The 22,730-nt window shown below is 46.2% G+C and overlaps 1 protein-coding gene across 1 annotated transcript in view; it reads right to left on the bottom strand.

The window, feature by feature from the left end:
* The window catches only part of NUBP1 (nucleotide binding protein 1), an 81,677-nt gene extending 67,661 nt beyond the window's left edge, over positions 1–14,016 (bottom strand). The window contains exons 1-3 of the mRNA XM_040440481.1: positions 13,899–14,016; positions 13,717–13,821; positions 8,177–8,310 (exon numbers count right to left, since the gene is read on the bottom strand). Coding sequence (XP_040296415.1) covers positions 8,177–8,310; positions 13,717–13,821; positions 13,899–13,929 — 270 coding nt within the window. The 5' untranslated portion in view covers positions 13,930–14,016. The remainder of the gene's footprint in view (positions 1–8,176; positions 8,311–13,716; positions 13,822–13,898) is intronic.
* Positions 14,017–22,730: the final 8,714 nt, after the last annotated feature.

The raw sequence follows: 22,730 nt of genomic DNA on the forward strand, positions 1-22,730 counted from the left end.
ATATGTATATAACATGCTGCTGACTTACATCCACTGTGTAACCCGCATATATGGATTCATACTGTAATATTGTAATACATTATTAATACCTGTTTTTCTTTCTATACCTTGTATTTCATTTAGATCTGTCATTTAAGTTGCTGACCTTGTGCATTTAATTATACAAGATTGTCATTTATTTTTTTCCTTCTTATAGTAACTTATAGTAACTCTGTGACCAAAGTCCACAAGAGGAGCGAAACGTCAGAATGCAGTCACATTTCTACTGTTACTTATCTCCCTGTGGATTAAATAAGTATTACACTCATCGGTAATCCGGTTTCCTGGAAGTCTCCATGACAGCACATCCTGAGTCTGACTTTCCTCTGATAAGACAGGAAAAACTTAAATTCCCTCCACCACCAGTGTATTTTCAACGGACACAAGGATAAAGAGGTTAACTGACGTAGAAAAAAATAAATAGATAAATGAAAAAAAAAAAAAAAGGGTGGGACATATGTGCTGTCATGGAGACTTCCAGGAAACCGAATTACCGGTGAGTGTAATGCTCATTTCCCCAGTTGTCTCCATGACAGCACATCCTGAGAAGTAACAACGAAAATATTTTCTAGGAAGGGACTACAGTATATAGGACTTTGCGTCCAAAGGCCATATCCTCACTTGCAAACACATCAAACTTGTAGTGCTTTGTGGAAGTATGGGCCCTCTTTCAGGTAGCAGCCCTACAAATTCTTTTTTAGGATGCCGAAGATCTTTGCGCCCAGAAGGTTGCCACAGCCTTGGTAGAATGAGCTCTAAGAGAAGTAGGGGCCTCCCTTCCTACTGCCTTATATGCTTCAGTAAGAGCTGTTCTTATCCAGCGGGAAATTTAACTTTTTGCTGCTCTTTTTCCCTTATTTGGCCCGCAAAACTGAACAAAAAGATTGTTATCTATTCTCCAATTTTTTGTGACCTCAAGATACCATAGGACTGAACGTCTGACGTCTAAATTATGATTGCCATTTCCTGGTCATTTGTAGAATTGGCACAAAATGACGGTATCACAATGTCTTGGGATCTATGAAAGGAGGTAACCACTTTCGGTAAAAAACTGGGATCTAGTTTGAAGACCAATTTATCTTCAAAAACTCTTAGAAAAGGTTGTTGGACGGAAAGGGCTGGGAGCTCACAGACCCGTCTAGCTGAAGATATGGCTACTAGCAAAATGGTCTTAAAGGGATTGTCCGGGTTCAGAGCTGAACCCGGACATACCCATAATTTCACCCAGGCAGCCCCCCCCCCCCCTTCCCCTGACATGAGCATCGGAGCAGTTCATGCTCCGATGCTCTCCCTTGTCCTGCGCAGGATCTTATTTACTATAACACACTGCCGGACAGAGGCTTCCGCCCAGCAGTGTGTTCGGTGACGTCACAGACTCTGATGATGTCACCAGGCTCACTGCTGGGAGGAAGCCTCTAGCCTGGCAGCCCGAAGGAGAGCCTGGTACGTTACCGGAACTCCACAAAATGCCTTTGCCCTGCGCGATTCAGTGCAGGTCAAAGTAGAGCATCGAAGCATTAACTGCTCCGATGCTCGTCAGGGGGGCTGCCTGGGTGAAATTCTGGGTATGTCCGGGTTCAACTCTGAACCAGGACAACCCCTTTAAGTGTGAGCCATTTAAAGGATAGAGATTCTAAAGGCATGAAAGGAGAAGACGAAACTGCTAATAAAACTGTGTTTAGATTCCAAGGAGCTACCAGATTCTTTATTGTAGGCCTAATCCTATCGGCTGCAGTTAAAAAAAACCTGACTACCCAAGGCACGTCAGTGAGACAGGTGTTGTACAGGGCACCTAGAGCCGAGACCTGAACTTTAAGAGTATTTGGTGCTAGACCCAAGTCTAGACCCTCGTGCAGGAATTTCAGGATGAGAAGGATATTAGGTGATGACTGACAGAATCTCTCTCCGCTCCAAGAAGCAAATTTTTTCCATACTTTTAAGTAGGCGTTTGATGTATTAGTTTTCCTGTTTAGTAGGGTCTTCACTACCTTCTCAGATAAGCCTAATCTGAGTAGGATGGATTCCTCAGAATCCACGCCGACAATTTTAGGATCCTGAGATGTGGAAGGCAAATTAGACCCCGAGTCAGCAGGTTGTGGCTCTGGGGCAGAAGAAAAGGATCCTCCTGGCTTAGGGATCTTAAACCCAAACCAGCCTCTCCTGGTCCAAACCAGCCTCTCCTGGTCTTCCTGTTTGATCTTTCTGCAAAAAATTATTTTTCTTCCCTGGGCCCAAGCTACTGCGGGTATACATGAGGACAGGGTTCCTAAAATCTTTATGCCTTCCCTGATTGAGCATACTGGCCTTTTCTGGAATTGGTGTATTTTGTCTTTTAAAGTGCCTTGCAAAAGTATTCACCCCCATTGACTTTTTTTGTGTTTTGGTGCCTCACAACCTGGAATTAACATGGATTGTTTGAGGATTTGCATAATTTAAAATTTACAGAACATGCCCACAACTTTGAAGATGTTTTTTTTTATTTTATTTTTATTGTGAAGCAAACAACAAATAGGACAAAATAACAGAAAAAAAAAATCAATGTGCATAACTATTCACCCCCTAAAGTCAATACTTTGTAGAGCCACCTTCTGCGGCAATCACAGCTCCAAGTCGCTTTGGATAAATCTATATGAGCTTGCCACATCTTACCACTGGGATTTTTGCCCATTCCTCCTTGAAAAACTGATTCTGCTCCTTCAAGTTGGATGGTTTGTGAACAGCAATCTTTAAAGGGGTTCTGCAGTTTATTTAAACTGATGATCTGTCCTCTGGATAGATCATCAGCATCTGATTGGCGGAGGTCCGACACCCCGGATCCATGCCGATCAGCTGTTTGAGTGTCACAACCAGACAGTTGAGAAGCTCTGACAGGAGCTTTCCAGATCCTCCTCCTTGAGTTTCTTTGTTTTGGTTAAGTTCCTCATCTCGTTAGTCTATCTCAGCTGTCATGCAGTTGGACTGATTGCTTCCCTTTGATGCTTCCCATGATGCATTAGGTTGCGGCTTATACAACTTCCTGGAGTGTGTGTGCGCTTGCTGTTTCTATTTCTCAGTCCTCTGCAAGATAAGTGCTGTTCCTTTATTTGTGATTTTCTGTCTGCTGGATTTTCAGGTGACCCTGACTCCCTCCGTGTCTAGTGTAGGGAGCCGGTGGTCGTGTCCCCTCACTATTGTAGGGTCTTCAGGTATTAGATAGCCGAGGTACGTGGATATGCGCCCATCCACCTTTGGGGTGTTCGCATAGGCTGAGCAATTAGGGAGAGTGGCAGGTCTCATGTAGGGGTCTCCCTTTTGTTCCTTAGTTGTGAATCCAGTGAGTCATTATTGTATTGCATTGTCTTGTTTCCTGTACACCATCCGTGACATTGAGAAGGCAGCGGCGCTGGCAGTAGTGCCGCGGCCTTCTCACTGTTTCCATTTAAGTGAACAGAGCTTAGCCCCGCCCAGGCCAGTTGATACTAGTCGTGACATCACTGGGCCTGCGGTAAACCGTGAGAATGCCGCGGCGCTCGTGGAGTGCCGCTGCACTCTAAAAGAGCTGATCGCGGGGGTCCCGGGTGTCGGACCCCCGCCGATCAGATGCTGATGATCTATCCAGATGATAGATCACCAGTTTAAACAAACTGAAGACCCCTTTAGGTCTGACCACAGATTTTCTATTGGACTGAGATCTGGGATTTGACTAGGCCATTCCAACACATTTACATGTTTCCCCTTAAACCAGTCAAGTGTTGCTTTAGCAGTGTGTTTGGGGTCATTGTCCTACTGGAAGGTGAACCTCCGTCCTAGCCTCAAATCACGCACAGAGAGGTACAGGTTTTGCTCAAGAATATCCCTGTATTTAGCACCATCCATCTTTCCTTCAACTCTGACCAGTTTCCCAGTCCCATCCCCACAGCATGATGCTGCCACCACCATGTCTCACTGTGGGGATGGTGTTCTTTGGGTGATGTGATGTATTGGGTTTGCGCTAGACATAGCGTTCTCTTTGATGGCCGAAAAGTTAAATTTTAGTCTCCTCAGACCAGAGCACCTTCCTCCCACTTGCCTTTTCGCCATTGCACAACATGCCTTTTTGTTTTTATCTGTAAGTAATGGCTTTCTTCTGGCCACTCTGCCATAAAGCCCAACTCTATGGAGCGTACGGCTTATTGTTGTCCTATGTACAGATACTCCAGTCTCTGCTGTGGAAATCTGCAGATCCTCCAGGGTTACCTTAGGTCTCTGTGCTGCCTCTCTGATTAATGCCCTCCTTGCCCGGTCCGTGAGTTTTTTTGGGGGGGGGGGGCGTCTCTTGGCAGGTTTGCTGTTGTGCCATGTTCTTTCCATTTGGTTATGACAGATTTGATGGTGCTCCTGGGGATCATCAAAGATTTGGATATTTTTTTTATAACCTAACCCTGACTTGTACTTCTCAACAACATTGTCCCTTACTTGTTTGGAGAGTTTCTTGGTCTTCATGGCAGTGTTTGGTTAGTGATGCCTCTTGCTTAGGTGTTGAAAAAAAAAAAAAAAAGGTGTGTATATGTAATGACAGATCATGTGGCACTTAGATTGCACACAGGTGGACATCATTTCACGAATTATGTGACTTCTGAAGGTAATTGGTTGCACCAGAGCTTTTTATGGGCATCCTAACAAAGGGGGTGAATACATACGCACGTGCCAATTTTCTGTTTTCTATTTCAGAACAATGGTTTTATTTATATATTTTTCTCATTTCACTTCACCAACTTAGACTATTGTGTTCTGATCCATCACATAAAATTCAGATTAACAAAACATTGAACATAAGGCTGTAATGTAACAAAATACGGAAAAAGTCAAGGCACTGTAAAGCCTAAATTCTTTGAGCAGGGAGAAACTATCTCTGAAGATGGGAATCTAGCAAAGTCCCCAGAAATATTTTTTGCGACTTTCTGGTACCAGACTGGAGTGTTCCCAATTTATCATCCATCCCAAGGTCTGAAAATGTGACATGACGGTCTGTAGATGAACCTGGAGAAGCTCTTTGTTGTCTGCTACTATTAACAGGTCGTCTAGGTATGGGAATATTAGAATGCCCTGCTGTCTGAGGCTTATCACCACTTCCGCTATGGCTTTGCTTAATATTCTGGGGGCTGACAAGATTTCAAAAAGGAGACAGGTAAACTGGAAATGATGAGTGTGACCCTTTGGTGGGACTGCAAACCGAAGAAGGTACCTGGATCTGGGATAGATTGGAATGTGTTAATACGCATCCTTTAGGTCTAGTGGGGCCATTACCGGCCCTTTCCGAATTAACTTTACCGCTGACTTTACTGTCTCCATCTTGAACTTTAGGTAGACCACAAATTTGTTTAGAGATTTTAGATTTATTATAGTCATGAATTTCCCATTTGGCTTTTTATAATGAAGAGTCTGAAATAATGACCCCTGCCCTGTTCTACCTGAGGGACAGGTTCTATCGCACAATCTCTGCTATGCTTGAAGTTAGGCAGGATTGTTGACCAGGAGGGAGAAGAGTTTCCACAAACTTTTAAGTGGGGGGGGGAGTGAAGTTCTATTTGGTACCCTTCTCTTATTATGTTGATTATCCAAGGATTTGACATGGTCTGCTCCTAGATGTCTACAAAGGAGCCGAGTGTGTCCCCCCCCCCCCGGATTATTGGGATTAAAGAGGAAACTTCACCCTTCCCCCCCCCCCCCCCTTTGCAGAGCTCCACCTCCCTGCCTTTCCTTTCCCTTGTTTTTTGATCACGAAAAAATTGGGTCTTGGAGCGATACCTGTCCTCCGGAAACCAGTGGCATTCTCCAAGATCTTGTAAAGGTCTGGACCTAACACATATTGACTGTGGAAGGGTAAGGAAATTGGCTTATTTTTAGATGCCATGTCCCCGACCAGGCCTTTAACCAAAGTACTCTCCGAATGGTATTGGATAGTACTGCCGTGCGGGAAGAAAGGCGAACAGACTCCGCTGAGGCATCTGCTAAAAAACTGGTTGCCATCTTTAGTAGTGGGAGGCTACCTAATATCTGATCCCCCGGGGTCTTATTTACTAGATGAAGCTCCAACTGTTCTAGACAGACATTTAGAGTGTGGGCACAGAAGTCGCAGCTACCCCCAGCTTCAATAATGCTGCCATGGCCTCCCAGGTTCTCTTTAGAAGGCTCTCCGCTTTGCTGTCTATGGGGTCTTTTCGCTGGGCCGCATCTTCCACGGGAAGCACTGTGCACTTAGCAACTTTCGCCATAGGTGCGTCAACCCTAGGGATAGTTTCCCAATTAGTGCAATCCTCCTCCTCAAAAGGGTAGCGCATTTTAATCCCACGGGGAATAAAGGAACCCTTTTCTGGTTTCTGCCATTCTGCTTTAATTAATTTTTGCACATTATCAGGCACTGGAAATACTGATCCAGGTCTCTCCCCCAAGTCCTCCAAAAGTTTCTTCCTGTACGGATTTAGGTTTCCTAGGAGTTTCCATTTGGATAGTTGCTCTGATTGCTTTAATAAGTTCCTCAATATCATCCGGATTAAATAAGAACATTTTATACTCATTACCTTTATCCAAATGAAGCGATTTTGAACTAACCTCAGGATCGGACAGATCCGGGTACACAGAATCAGAGTCACTATCCACGTTTAGGCCTCTTTCACACGGGCGTTGCAGGAAAAGGTGCGGGTGCGTTGCGGGAACATGCGTGATTTTTCCGCGCGAGTGCAAAACATTGTAATGCGTTTGGCACTCGCGTGAGAAAAATCGCGCATGTTTGGTACCCAAATCCGAACTTCTTCACAGAAGTTCGGGCTTGGGATCGGTGTTCTGAAGATTGTATTATTTTCCCTTATAACATGGTTATAAGGGAAAATAATAGCATTCTGAATACAGAATGCATAGTAAAAAAGGGCTGGAGGGGTAAAAAAAAAAAAAAAAAAAGATTCAACTCACCTTAGTCCACTTGATCACGCAGCCCGGCTTCTCTTCTGTCTCCTTCTTTGCTGATTGCAGGAAAAGGACCTGTGGTGACGTCACTCCGGTCATCATATGATCCATCACCATGGTAAAAGATCATGTGATGGATCATGTGATGACCGGAGTGACGTCACCACAGGTCCTTTTCCTGCACACAGCAAAGAAGACAGAAGAGAACTAAGGTGAGTTTAATTATTTATTTTTTTAACCCCTTCAGCCCTATTGTACTATGCATTCTGTATTCAGAATGATATTATTTTCCCTTATAACCATGTTATAAGGGAAAATAATAATGATCGGGTCCCCATCCCGATAGTCTCCTAGCAACCATGCGTGAAAAAAAAAAAAAATCGCACTGCATCCGCACTCGCACTGGTCATCACATGGTACGTCACATGATCTTTTACCATGGTGATTCACCATGGTAAAAGATCATGTGACGTACCATGTGATGACCGAAGTGACGTCATCCCAGGTCCTTAAACTATAGTTAATGCTCTCCACAGGTCCTATACAGTAAAAGAGTCAGACGGAGATGCCCGCATCGTGAGCAAGTGGATTAAGGTGAGTTAAATGATTTTTTATTTTTTTTAACCCCCTCCAGCCCTGTTTTACTTAGCATTCTGTATTCAGAATGCTATTATTTTCCCTTATAACCATGTTATAAGGGAAAATAATAAGGTTCGGGTCTCCATCCCGATCGTCTCCTAGCAACCGTGCGTGAAAATCGCACCGCATCCGCACTTGCTTGCGGATGCTTGCGATTTTCACGCAACCCCATTCATTTCTATGGGGCCTGCGTTACGTGAAAAACGCACAAAGAGGAGCATGCTGCGATTTTCACGCAACGCAAAAGTGATGCGTGAAAATCACCGCTCGTGTGCACAGCCCCATAGAAATGAATGGGTCAGTATTCAGTGCGGGTGCAATGCGTTCACCTCCCGCATCGCATCCGCGCGGAATACTCGCTCGTGTGAAAGGGGCCTAAGGGTTACATGGCATTATAAATCAGTATCATGCTGTGTGATCCTGTCAGAGCAGGGGAGGCCAGAAAGGGGGTATACAGGATAATGAAATAAAGAGGCAAAAGGTATTTGAGTGCAGTTTGGATTTCAGTCTCTTCCACTGTGAGTGGAAACGCCATTGCTTACATTCTAGAAGCTAGAAGACATACATATGATCTTACCTGCTTATCTTCCTCTTCCGCCAAGCCATGAGCCAAATGTGCACTAAATGTGCTTTTCCCAACTCCTCCCTTTCCTGAGAGAACCAGAATCTTGTGTTTCACGGATGACATTTTTTCTTTGATTTCTTCTATTGCTAAAAATGGAATATGAAATGGGACAATATTAGGCTCTCTGGACGGGGGATGGCAATTCCCTACAGTGTAGCAAGCTGGAATATATAGTGAGGGAGCAGAATGGAACGTGCCACTATGGCCGTGGGCAAACCACCAGCCTGGTTATAGAAGGTACCGGATACACGCAAAAACCCTACGTGGTCTGTGGGGGCCCATTCACCATGAATCAATTCCAAAATGGAGGTACATAGTCTCCCATTTGCAGTAGCAGAAGTGTCCATGGGACAAAAGGAATCAGCCGCATGAGGTTTCCATCCTCTTCATAATTCAGTTAAAGGGGTATTCTCATCTCATTTATAGCATATCCACAGGATGTAAATGTCTAACAGGAGCAGGTCCTACTTCTGAGACGCTCACCTATCTCTAAAAAAAAAAAAAAAGGTTCCCGACCCTGTCCTGTGAGAGGTGGCTGGGTTTACAAGAACAGACAAACCCAATGGGCTGTGAGTTCTGGGCATTATGAAAAAGTGTAGCAAAGCATGCTGGGCTGTTTCTGTAAACCCGGGCACCTCCTAGGGCCTGGATGCGGGAGCCAGAGGCTGTGGAGATGCCATACATGTCTGATATTGACCATTGATTCCATACAACGGTCAGCTGTAATCTGGGGGAAATACTGCAGCGCCACCACAGGGGAAACACAGCATTGCATGCCACCCATTGAAAGTAAAGGGGTTTTCTGAGATTTTCTTACTGATGACCTATCCTCAGGATAGGTCGTCAGTATCTGATTGGTGGGGGTCCACACGATCAGCTGTTAGAGAAGGCCCCTGTGCTCCTGTCAGCGCCACGTTCTTCTCAGTTTTTCCTAAGCCAGTGATGACATGTTCATCGGTCACACGGCCTAGGAGTAGCTCAGTCCCATAGAAGTGAATGGGGCTGAGCTGCAATACCAAGTACAGCCACTATACAATGTACAGCGCTGTGCTTGGTCAGCTGTAAGGTCAGATACTGATGACCTGAGGATAGGTCATCAGTTAGAAAATCCTTGAAAACCCTTTTATAGAAGCACTCCCACAAAAATCGTTATTCACTGAACGGTTAGAAGGGAGCATGATGTCATCTGTAGTGAATGTGATCTTCTCATCAGAGCTATCCCCTCTCTTCTAATTGTAGCTGTGTCATGTGACCAACCCCCTGATCTCCAGCTGACACCGGACAGGAAGTCAGTCACTTCTCCATTCATTCCACACAAAATCTGGAGAGTCAGAGTGTTGGTCACCTGACACAGCTGAGGGGCAGAAGGGAGGTTATAACTCACAAGTACAGTCACTGGTAAAAAAGATTACCTTCACTACGGCTTAAAAGGTCAGAGAACTAACATTTTTGTGGGAGTGCTTCTTTAATGGGTCCATTAGAGACAGATGCCATCCACCCTGAGGTTCTGAACCAGGAACTCTACCAAATCAGAATTCTTGTAGTCTGAACCAGACAAGACCTTTAATGGAAATAAAGATCCAATGGGGCAAACAGAGGTTATGGAGGAACGTACCCATACGACATAAAAAGGTTGTCCAGTTTTTACCAGTGGTGGCCTGTCTCCAGGATTGGCAAGGGTCTGACGCCCGCACCCCCGCCAATCAGATGTTTCAATGTAGCCGACTTCCAGTGCAAAACGACACAGCTCCATCCACTGTGTATTGGACGAAGCTGGTTCCGACAGCACTGCCCCCATTGAAGAGATTGGGAGCACTGCCGTAATGACCAGTTCCATTCACTACACAGTGGACGTAGCCGTGTTGTCCCAGCACCATAGCTACACTGAAACAGCCGATCGGTGGCCATGCAAACACAGCAGTCCATCTGTGAAGAACCTGCGTTTGGTCTATGTATCAACAGACACTGCTAGGCTGAATATTAGTTTCCAAAGCAGCTGCTACTAATGGTCTGTGAAAGCCACAGACCAAACCCGGATGGGCGCCCACGTTATGTCTGTGGTTTCCACGGATCTATAGACTATAATGTGTGTGAGGGATCTGTAAGTACAGACAAAACAGGGCATGCTTCTGTGGTGTCACCACGGACCCACAATCTGTGAATACACACATTTAAAGGGAGTCTGTCATCAGCATTTCACGTTTGTAACCCTTCCCATAGCTTTCAAGCATGCTTACAGTTAATAAAAACGTTACCTTTAGCATCAATCCTGGACTTATAAAACCGGCAAAAAACATCTTTGTAGCATATGCAAATGAGGGCTCGCAAGTGTCCAGGGGCGGCGTTACGCTCGTAGGTGCCCTGCTAGCTCAGCCTTCTCTTCGCTTCCCCCCGCCCGCCCATCCTTTCCCTCCGACCGCCCATCTACTAACTTGTTGTTTCGCCGAGATCCCGCGCCTGCGCACTCAGTCCGTCGGCCGACGCATGCGCACTGCATGCGCATTAATTACTGTGACGCCGTACAAGGAATGGGCATCGCAGTGCGCATGCGCCGGCCGACAGACTGAGTGCGCAGGCGCGGGATCTCAGCGAAAAAACAAGTTAGTAGATAAACGGTCAGAGGGAAAGGATGGGCGGGCGGAGGGAAGGAAGGGGCAGGGGGGGAAGCGAAGAAAAGGCTGAGCTAGCAGGGCACCTACGAGGGTAACGCCGCCCCTGGGCACTTGCGAGCCCTCATTTGCATATGCTACAAAGATGTTTTTTGCCGGTTTTATAAGTCCAGGATTGATTCTAAAGGTAACATTTTTATTAACTGTAAGGATGCTAGAAGCCTATGGGAAGGGTTACAAAGGTGAAATGTTGATGACAGACTCCCTTTAAGGGGTTGTTGTCATCTCAAGTATTGGTGGCACATTGCTAGCAAATGCCCCCAATGTCCTAGAACAGAGTCCTGGGCATGCGTCGCCGCCCTCCATTCATTTCTGGGGGACTGCCCTATAGATGTAAAGGGAGTAGTGGCCGCGCTTGTTTGGTGCACTCCCCATTCATTTCTATAGGACTTCTCACTGCTCGGCTATATTCAGCGCTCCCATAGAAATGAATGGAGGACAGCCGCATGATGTGGCATCCTTAATCGAGTCGCTCATCCCTAATACCTATCATGTTAATAAAGTTCTGACGTGTCACAGTCCCATCACGTCAGAGGTCTTGATCAGTGGTGTTCCAAATGCTGAAATAAGGGGCCGTCTGGCTGAGCCTCTTCCTTCTGTGGGGTTTGGGTGATGTGCAGATAAGCTTTCTCTGAATCTCTACACACCTCTTGCCCCGATCAGAGGGGCACTTGTCACTATGACAAATCCAGACATCTGTTACAGTAGTAAGGAGGGGTGGCCCTGTAAAATGGGCAGTCAGCCATATTACCTGTCTGTATACCTTCATGTATCTACTGCAAGTAACTGGTTAGAAGAAAGTACACCATTTACATGTCCTAGTGAAAACTGCCGCATTAGGCTACGTTCACACTTGAGTTGTTAATTCCGGTATTGAGATCCAGCAAATGACCTCAATACCGGAATTAAACGGATCCATTTTGATTTTACACATCAGGATGCATCCGTTCTGTTCAGATGTGGTTGTGTGAAATCCAAACTGAGAAAAACGGATCTGTCATTAAATACATTGAAAGTCAATGGGTGACGGATGCCTTAGTCTATTTTCCATTTGTGAGATCCGTTCAGGGCTCTCACAAGCGGTCCAAACCGGATCAGTTTTGCCTTAATGCATTCTAAATGGAAAAGGATCCGCTCAGAATGCATCAGTTTGCCTCCGTTCCGTCTCCATTCCGCTTTGGAGACGGACACCAAAACGCTGCTTGCAGCGTTTTGGTGTCTGTCTGACGAAACTGAGCCAAACGGATCCGTCCTGGCACACAATGTAAGTCAATGGCAGGGATCTCAAGTCTCCCGGAGGTTCAGGGAGTCTCCCGCTATTAGATAGTGGCTCCCTGACACCCACATGTGAGACAATATATCCCTGGTTTACTGATAGCAGAGCAGAGAGATAAGAGAAGTGACAGATGACAGAGAGTTTACATTACAGGTTGAATTAACCCTTTAGGGTCAAATTGGCTTCTCAAGGAGATCTATATGTTAAAGGCATCCCTTCTGTCTCATTCAGTAGCTATATAACTATTGAGAGAGATGCATTTTTTTGAAAATACATTTACACATTTAACCCTCCATTTTAATTATATTATTTACTCCAGTGTTAAATTCAAACCCCCTGGATGCTTGTTTTTTTCCTACATTGGGGTAGATAATTACACACAGGGTTTTAAAGAATAAACTTCCTGACTCAGACCAAGAGCCGACTCAGCGAGTGAATCGAAGCATCCGCGCATGCGCATTGTGCAACCTAAGCTTCGGTTCACTTGTTTCTTGTCAGCTCAGCGAATGAACCGATTCATGTGAAAGATCCGAACTTCCCATCTCTAGTTTACTCGCAGTAAATCTTTCCGACAACCTGTAGCAGTGTCCCCTTCTCGGCACGTGCGCACAGTGCAAGAAGAATGCCAGCAGTCCGCAACGGCGCATCAGGCTGAGCCTGTGCGCACGCACGGGATCTCAAAGCGGGAGGAGGGGGAGGGAGAGGCGGCACTGAGAAGTAGAAGGCGGCGCTGGGCACGAACGGCGATGCATGCGGCCGGGCACCATGCATGGACAGACCTCCCCTGCTTGGGCACCTTAATTCAATGATTGACAGGTTAGTAAAACCTGTTTTTCCGCAGAATAAAGCCACAAATAGCTTTTATAAGGCCACCTTAGAAATCAGAATGCTACCCTGGACATGAGCAGATGTTTAGCTCACAGGACTTATAGGTGGTGACAGAATCCCTTTAATCATATACATAAATATGATAATTTGGGGCAGGGTAATGAGCCCAGTCCTCCACACCATAGAGCAAAGTGTGCAGATACTGCATATGTTTGGAAAATGTAATAAAAAGTTAGTGAAAGAAAAAAAATGAAAACCTCCCTGAAATGAGTTTTTGCAGGTTGGGATGTCTGCAAAAGGGACGGATCAGTTTTCTATGACACAATCTGGCACAGTAGAAAACGGATCCGTCCCCCGTTGACTTTCAACGTTGTTCAAGATGGTTCCGTCTTGGCTATGTTACAGATAATACAAACGGATCCGTTCTGAACGGATGCAGACGGTTGTATTATCTGAACGGATCCGTCCATGACGCGAGTGTGAAAGTAGCCATTGTTTTTAGTGATGGATCCGTCTTTATGACCGGACACATAACAGAATGCTGCCGGGACATCCTGATGCATCCTGATCTCTTTCCAGTCAGAATGCATGAGGACGAAACGGAAACGTTGCAGAGCTACAACTTCCAGCATGCCCTGACAACTCCCCATGCTGGGCCTTGTAGTTCTGCAGTAGGTTGGACCACACTGCTACAACACAGACAGGGAAGAGTTCATCACCTGGGTCCGGTCCTGCCGCCGCCCCGGAGGCGCATGTTGCCTGGTTGGGACACCCCTGACAGGCCGAGCTCTTCCCCGCATCACTGCTCTCCGTGCCGGGACAGTCTGTGGAAAAAAAAACACAACGCGTTAACCCACGCTGAACCAGTGACCGCAGAGCTCCCGGTGCCCGCCTCACTCACGCTGCGGGGCGTCCTCCGGCACATCAGCCATGAAACCACGTGAACCGCGCGACTCTTTCTAAAAGAACCTCAACTTGTTTACTTCCGGCATTGGTGCGCTCCGCGCCTCGTTTTGGTTTCAGATTTATTTATTTTTTGCTGTTATTTGTAGCAGCTTTATTGATAGTAACAAAATGATAATCCTGTGACATTTCAGTAAGGGCAACTCCTCCAATATCTCTAGTTTTGATAAATGCCCCATATCGTTAAAAAAAAGAAAAAGAGAAAAAAAAACTCATGGTCATTTTAGAAGCCAGTGGGAGGAAACAAATTCATACTGGATCTTTTATAGCCCTAATGGAGTCCTACAAATCCGCATATATCCCAGTGAGTTATAATGGGGTCCCCCATTGTGGTTTACATAGATACAAAATACCAAAATCCTGATGGAAAATGAATAACACAGCGAAGCCATTACAGAAGTACAGGGTGGCCCACCTCCAGCGATAGCACGACAAGATGAACGATACATTATTATAATACTATTCAGACTCTGAATACAACGTGTGGCTGGTGGCTTTGTCCCTACTTGTCGGCAAAGCTTCGCACATAGCCTTCCAGAATCACTATTCGCTGTTCCAGGGAGAACACCGTGTTTCTGACACAATAGGCCACTTTTATCAAACTGAATAATAAATCAGTCTTAGTTACCCATGGCAACCAATCAGAGCTCACCATTTAGTTCCTTCAGGGCTCTGAAAAAATGAAAACTGAGCTCTGATTGGTTGCTATGGACAACTAAGACAAATTTACTATTAGGCAGTCTGATTTGGAGATTCCTACAGAGCCTGTGGAGTTCCTACAGAGCCGTTATATGCCTGTGTGCATGAGACCTAACTGTCTACTCATGCTTGTCTTCAGTATAAGGTCATGCCCTGAAGTCATCAGCAAGTTTTCCTCCAAACACACCTAAGGTTGCCACCTTGACGATAAACCACAAGCTGTCTATTTGGTATTACCACTGGGAGGTCATGCTGGTGTTTAAGGCTACTTTCACACTAGCGTTCGGGGCTCCGCTTGTGAGCTCCGTTTGAAGGGGCTCACAAGCGGTCCCGAACGCATCCGTCCAGCCCTAATGCATTCTGAGTGGACGCGTATCCGCTCAGAATGCATCAGTCTGGCAGCGTTCAGCCTCCGCTCCGCTCAGCAAGCGGACACCTGAACGCTGCTTGCAGCGTTCGGGTGTCCGCCTGGCCGTGCGGAGGCAAATGGATCCGTCCAGACTTACAATGTAAGTCAATGGGGACGGATCCGTTTGAATTTGACACTATATGGCTCAATTTTCAAACTGATCCGTCCCCCATTGACTTTCAATGTAAAGTCTGGACGGATCCGTCTGAACTACTTTCACACTTAGAATTTTTTCTACAATATAATGCAGACGGATCCGTTCTGAACGGATCCCAAGTCTGCATTATATGAGCGGATCCGTCTGGGCAGACCCCAGACGGATCCGCTCTGAACGGTAGTGTGAAAGTAGCCTAATTTGTACCAGCAATTATAATTTTCCTATTAGTAGCCAAGAAGGCTTGAGATACCTTCTGCTACTAAGCACTGTATCTCAGGCCAGATAAAGCTGACAATCCAGGCTTCAAACCAAGACTGGTATCACAGTGCTAGCTGCCATACAGCTGGAGATAGAGCCTTTAGAAACTCAGGAAAATCTCATCCCCGACCCAGTTTCTAAAGTTATATCTTTGTCAGCTTTAAAAAAGATATGGTTTATATCTTTAGCCATGCTTCCCACATGTCCCTCTTTTGGAGAACAGTCCCCCTTTTTGACCCAAATCCCTCTGTCCTTACTAAACTGCTGTCTGCTTCCTATATGTATATTAGACCTCAATTTGTGTGCTAACATTTAAAGGGGTAGTCCAGCGCAAGAAAAATGTTGTCCAGGGGCTGCACACGCTGTAAAAGAATAACAAAACGTATAGACATCTTACTGATCCCCAGCTATTGCGGTTCTCACATCTTACTGATCCCCAATAACAAAACGTATAGACATCTTACTGATCCCCAATAACAAAACGTATAGACATCTTACTGATCCCCAATAACAAAACGTATAGACATCTTACTGATCCCCAATAACAAAACGTATAGACATCTTACTGATCCCCAGCTATTGCGGTTCTCACATCTTACTGATCCCCAATAACAAAACGTATAGACATCTTACTGATCCCCAATAACAAAACGTATAGACATCTTACTGATCCCCAATAACAAAACGTATAGACATCTTACTGATCCCCAATAACAAAACGTATAGACATCTTACTGATCCCCAATAACAAAACGTATAGACATCTTACTGATCCCCAATAACAAAACGTATAGACATCTTACTGATCCCCAATAACAAAACGTATAGACATCTTACTGATCCCCAATAACAAAACGTATAGACATCTTACTGATCCCCAATAACAAAACGTATAGACATCTTACTGATCCCCAATAACAAAACGTATAGACATCTTACTGATCCCCAATAACAAAACGTATGGACATCTTACTGATCCCCAGCTATTGCGGTTCTCACATCTTACTGATCCCCAGCTATTGCGGTTCTCACAGCTCCTGTATCATCACAGCAGGAAATGGGTGTGAATGCTGCTCAACCAATCACTGGCTGCAGCCATGACCCGCCTCAGCCAGTGATTGGATCTTTCACACAATGAGTCGTAATTGTCCCTTTGTTGGTATGTCTTTAGCTGCCATACAGTGAGAGATAGACCGGGTTGAAGCAGGGCCCCCCTTAATCCAGCTGTAATCTCAGCTTGCATGGAGGAGGAGAAAGAGGCAGTGGGAAACACTCACAAACATGAATAAAGTTTCCATTTTACAGTGTGCCTATCCTGTCCATACCCGATCTTTAGCATAATATTTGGTCGACCATTTCTCTAATGACACCCTATGCTAAAGGGCATCTGTCAGCAGTTTTGTACCTATGACACTGGCTGACCTGTTACATGTACGCTCGGCAGCTGAAGGCATCTGTGTTGGTCCCATGTTCATATGTGCCCGCATTGCTGAGAAAAATTGAAGTTTTAATATATGCAAATGAGCCTCTAGGAGCAACAGGGGAGTTGCTGTTACACCTAGAGGCTCTGCTCTCTCTGCAACTGCTGCATCCTCTGCACTTTAATTGACTTTAAGAAAAGTCAGGGCCAGGCATGATCACAGTTTCACTGCCTGTCCCTGTCAAAGTGCAGAAAGCGTGGTAGTTACAGAGAAAGCGGAGCCTCTAGGTATAATGGCAGCGTCCATGTTGCTCCTGGAGGCTCATTTGCATATATTAAAACATCCGTTTTCTCAGCAATGCGGGCACATATGAACATGGGACCAACACAGATGCCTTCAGCTGCCAAGCGCACATGTAACAGGTCAGCCGGTGTCATAGGTACAAAACTGCTGGCAGATGCCCTTTAAGCCACTCCCCCTTTTTACTGTGTAAACTTGGCCAGTATTTTTTGTTGGGAAAGGTGGCAGCCCTAAACACACCACAAAGTTCATATAAAATAAGACAAGATCCTGGACTCGCTGCGTGCATTCCTCTGCTGACGTTTTCCGTCTCATGTCATTTAATAGCAATTTTGATATTTTCCTGGCAAAGCGGGAAGAATTGGTTTTCTGCTACATTTCTCTGACTGGATGTGCCAGATGACATGTGGAAATTATAAAACATATTTTGGCTGCTGAAAGAACGGAGTTTGGGGCCGGTTCATAATCCTGTGATGCGTGTTGATTTTTTTTTTCTCTTGCACTGTTTTCTATTAAACCTTCGCTCTCGACCCCGGGTCTCGTCCTGCGACGTTAAAACAACAAGCATTAACTGTGCTGAATCTTCTTAGCGGCCAATTAAAGTTTTCTTTCAAAGCAAAGTTCATGAATGCTGAAGAAGAGATTCATTTTCACTAGTAAACCCCTTTCAAAGAGACTCAGTCCCATGAAACATAAATATTTCACTGATTCTAAATCCCCCATTCATTACTATGGGCTCCTAATTAATCCTCTTTTGCTTTGGATGTATACAAGATTTGTGTTTTCTTACAGTGCAGATCTGTATTTTTTAGGTCTCATGCACCGGCAACATCCGCGCGGCGGCCAGGACGGATCGAGACCCATTCAACTGGAATGGGTCCGTGATCCGCCCGCACCGTAAAAAAATAGAACATGTTTGCAGTGCGGAGGCACGGACAGAAAAGCCACGGAAGCGCCCCGTAGTGCTTCCGTGGGGTTCCGTGCCTCCGTTCCGCACCGCAGCTCCGAATTACGGACCCATTCAAGTAAATGGGTCTGCATCCGTGATGCAGTGAGCACACAGCCAGTTCCCGCATATTGCGGACCCGCTTTTTGCAGGCCGCAGTACGGCCACAGTAGTGTGCATGAGGCCTTACTAAGTGGATCTACAGCGCGGCGTTCTGGTAGGAATTAACCAAATGACTACAAATTTGCAGAAGTTTAATATACATGGCCTATCCCCAGGGTAGGACTTCAATATCTGATCAGTGGGGGTCTGACTCTTGGCTTCCTGCCGATCAGCTATCTGAGTGCTGTGACCACTTCCTAGGCCAGATATGTCACTTTCATAAGTCACGTGGCCAAGGCGCGGCTCAGTCCCTGTGCTGCTACGCAGTTAAATCTATATCGTTTAATTCGTTGAACCATTCATATATTCTATATTTGGTCATATGCTCCCATCTAGTGGCCCTTTTTGGTATTGCATTTGTTTTTCTGTTATATCTGTGATATATGTCATTCATTTCATTGCTCCATCCCTTCTGTGTACCTCACTTCCTGTATCTTGTTTCTGCTCCAGGGATTCAACAGGTACACATGTATTCTCATGCAAGCTTGCAAAAGCATCATCTTTTGACTGCACAATACCAGAATCCATCTGTTCTGCTGTACTCTGTTATCTGGCTTACAGAATAAAGCAATTTACACGGATAAACTCGGTGTTGGTGAGTTCAAGCTATTTGATAAGGATTGTCCGCAGTGATTATATCTGCTTATACAGGCCAGGCATAGAGGTCTCACTGGGGATAAATCGCTATTACAACAATCTGAGTTAGAATAGTCCCATTCAAGCGTCACAGCCTCTATAAACTGCTGTTCGGAGTAGTGTTGGGTGTTGGAACCCCACCAATCAGATATTGATGACCACTACCATTTTTTTTAAATGAGCCAGAAAGGGTTAAAACAAAAAAAATGAGCATTACTGATTGTCCACTGCTGCCCCTGTCCATGCTACTCTTAACTTTCTGTCCCTGCTTGACACATCAGAAATGTCAGGAAAGGCCCACTCAGTAAATCATTAGCGGTAACCCGTCTCAGCTAGTGATTGGCCGAGCCTGCCTTTCCTGACACTTAAAGTCCGGACAGGAAGTGGTGGAAACGGGAGCAGTGTTGGAACTGCAGTGGCAGGAGATCGGTCGAGATGAGTAATGCTGCTTTTTCATTTTTTCTGACCCATTTTAAAAAATATATGTATATGCAGTGCCCCCACTGCAAAGTGGTGAAAGTGTTAATGTTACTGTACTTCATGTATGAACTTTCCCATAAGTTGTGTATGGAGAGGGAGCAGGTCCCTATTGGCGGGGCAGGGCTCGCAGCACCACCCCCCCTAAGAGGAAATAGAAGTCAGCCCAGTGTGAGCTGCAGACCAGTAAGGAAGCAGTGTGGAGCATAGTTACAGGGACGCTGCCTTTCATCTATGGATTGCAAAAAAAAAAAAAGGAACAATTTACATGCCAGCCCTTGGAAAGAAAGAGACTTTACAGAAGGTGGAGCAGCCAGCAGTGTTCCAGGTGACATCACCGGCTGTGATGGGCGGGCATTAGCGATGCCCTAGCTGATGACATCACTGGGCCCACTGCTCGGTGGAAGCCTTGCCTAGCAGTTCCTATGGAGAGCCCGGAACGTCACCGGATCTCCTAAAAATGCCTTTGCCCTGCACGATTCAGCGCAGGGCAAACAAGAGGATCATAGGATGAAATGCTCCAATGTCAGGGGGGCCGGAAGGGTCATGATAGAGCTGAACCCGGACAACTCGGGAATGAGACTAGCCCCCCCATACACAGCTTTGGGAACCGCACATACCAAATGTGAAAGCTGCATTTGATGTACACAGTGCCTGTGTGACTTATCCAAGGACTGCTGCAGTAAAGTACAATGAAGTTGTTGCAACTAACCTGATCTCATCGTTGCTTTTTGCAGTACTACTACACTGGAAAGTGTTGGCATCATGAAAACCGGGACCCTGCCTTGCACCTCTAAACCTTCAAAACCAATAGCACCTCGACTATCACCAGGCAGGAGAAATCCAGAACCGGAGTGTGCCCCAAAGGTGTGCCCTTCCACATTATGTAACACACCAGAGTGGCGTTACCACTTCTGCACGTTGCTACTATCTTTTATGGTCTAACCTGTATGTCATCTTGTGTATTTATTCCAGGTCCTCCACAATGTGCATTCCTATTTTGTTATGCAACTGTTATGTTCTAATGTAATGTACCTGGTTCACCAGCAGGTGGCAGCAAATACGATAGAGCTATAAACGCCCCCCCCCCCCCCTTTCTGGAGAGAGGTGGGCGAGTCCTATTTCCGGCAGGAAGGGTGGGGCAGAAGTTGGAAGGGTGGGGCACCCTCAGCTCTGCTGGCCATAGAGGCCAAAGCTTAGAGCCTCAGGAGCCAGGAGTAATGTTCCCTGGCCTAATCTAGAGACAGACCATACAAAGAGAAGTGCAGCATACAAGAAGAAGCAAAGTCATACAGTCAGCCTGTCAGTACAGCAGAGCCAGAGAGAAACAGATGTAGCAGGGTCGAGTTTTCTGCCAGTTTTAATGCTAAAGCCTGCAGGGACTAAGACAAAGTCTGTAAACCGTTTTGGAGAACATTTATACAAAGTAAAGCTGCTGTTCAACTTCATCTCAAGGTCTGGACTCAGGTTATTCTTTTATCCCTCAATTATTACCTCTATTTATTGCTTCGGAGCCAAAGCCTAGGGTCCAGTGGTATCCAGGTAGAAGCACCGTGACACATATAAAGGGACATTTTCGGCCACACTATACCACTCGGCATTCTTACACCTGGGACGCTCGTTCTATATATAGGAGGGCCCTAGGGGGAGGCGCCCGTTACAATTACTGCATGTAGGCCCAGGGAGCTGCAGGACTGTGAGGACAACTACTACAACCATCAGGCCCTCACTCTCTGCAAGGAACAGCTGATCGGTGGGGGTGCGGAGTGTCAGACCTGGAAAACCCCTTTAACCACCTCCGGACCGCCGTACACAGCGACGCGTCCTGGAGGTGGTTGATTGATTCCGCCTGGACGCGCCGGCGCGTCCTCTCGCGAGACGCAAGATTTCCTGTGAACGCGTGCACACAGGTGCGCGCGTTCACAGGATCGGAAGGTAAGCGAGTGGATCTCCAGCCTGCCAGCGGCGATCGTTCGCTGGCAGGCTGGAGATGTGATTTTTTTAACCCCTAACAGGTATATTAGACGCTGTTTTGATAACAGCGTCTAATATACCTGCTACCTGGTCCTCTGGTGGTCCCTTTTGTTTGGATCGACCACCAGAGGACACAGATAGCTTAGTAATATGTTGCACCAAGCACCACTACACTACACCCCCCCCTGTCACTTATTAACCCCTTATTCACCCTTGATCACCTTTGATCACCCCTGATCATCCCATATAGACTCCCTGATCACCCCCCTGTCATTGATTACCCCCCTGTCATTGATCACCCCCCTGTAAAGCTCCATTCAGACGTCCGCATGATTTTTACGGATCCACTGATAGATGGATCGGATCCGCAAAACGCATACGGACGTCTGAATGGAGCCTTACAGGGGCGTGATCAATGACTGTGGTGATCACCCCATATAGACTCCCTGATCACCCCCCTGTCATTGATTACCCCCCTGTCATTGATCACACCCCTGTAAAGCTCCATTCAGACGTCCGCATGATTTTTACGGATCCACTGATAGATGGATCGGATCCGCAAAACGCATACGGACGTCTGAATGGAGCCTTACAGGGGCGTGATCAATGACTGTGGTGATCACCCCATATAGACTCCCTGATCACCCCCCTGTCATTGATTACCCCCCTGTCATTGATCACCCCCCTGTAAAGCTCCATTTAGACGTCCGCATGATTTTTACGGATCCACTGATAGATGGATCGGATCCGCAAAACGCATACGGACGTCTGAATGGAGCCTTACAGGGGCGTGATCAATAACTGTGGTGATCACCCCATATAGACTCCCTGATCACCCCCCTGTCATTGATTACCCCCCTGTCAATGATCACCCCCCTGTAAAGCTCCATTCAGACGTCCGCATGATTTTTACGGATCCACTGATAGATGTATCGGATCCGCAAAACGCATACGGACGTCTGAATGGAGCCTTACAGGGGCGTGATCAATGACTGTGGTGATCACCCCATATAGACTCCCTGATCACCCCCCTGTCATTGATTACCCCCCTGTCATTGATCACCCCCCTGTAAAGCTCCATTTAGACGTCCGCATGATTTTTACGGATCCACTGATAGATGGATCGGATCCGCAAAACGCATACGGACGTCTGAATGGAGCCTTACAGGGGCGTGATCAATGACTGTGGTGATCACCCCATATAGACTCCCTGATCACCCCCCTGTCATTGATTACCCCCCTGTCATTGATCACACCCCTGTAAAGCTCCATTCAGACGTCCGCATGATTTTTACGGATCCACTGATAGATGGATCGGATCCGCAAAACGC

Source organism: Bufo bufo, chromosome 7 (assembly GCF_905171765.1).
Source record: "Bufo bufo chromosome 7, aBufBuf1.1, whole genome shotgun sequence".
In the NCBI taxonomy this organism is placed as follows: Eukaryota; Metazoa; Chordata; class Amphibia; order Anura; family Bufonidae; genus Bufo; species Bufo bufo.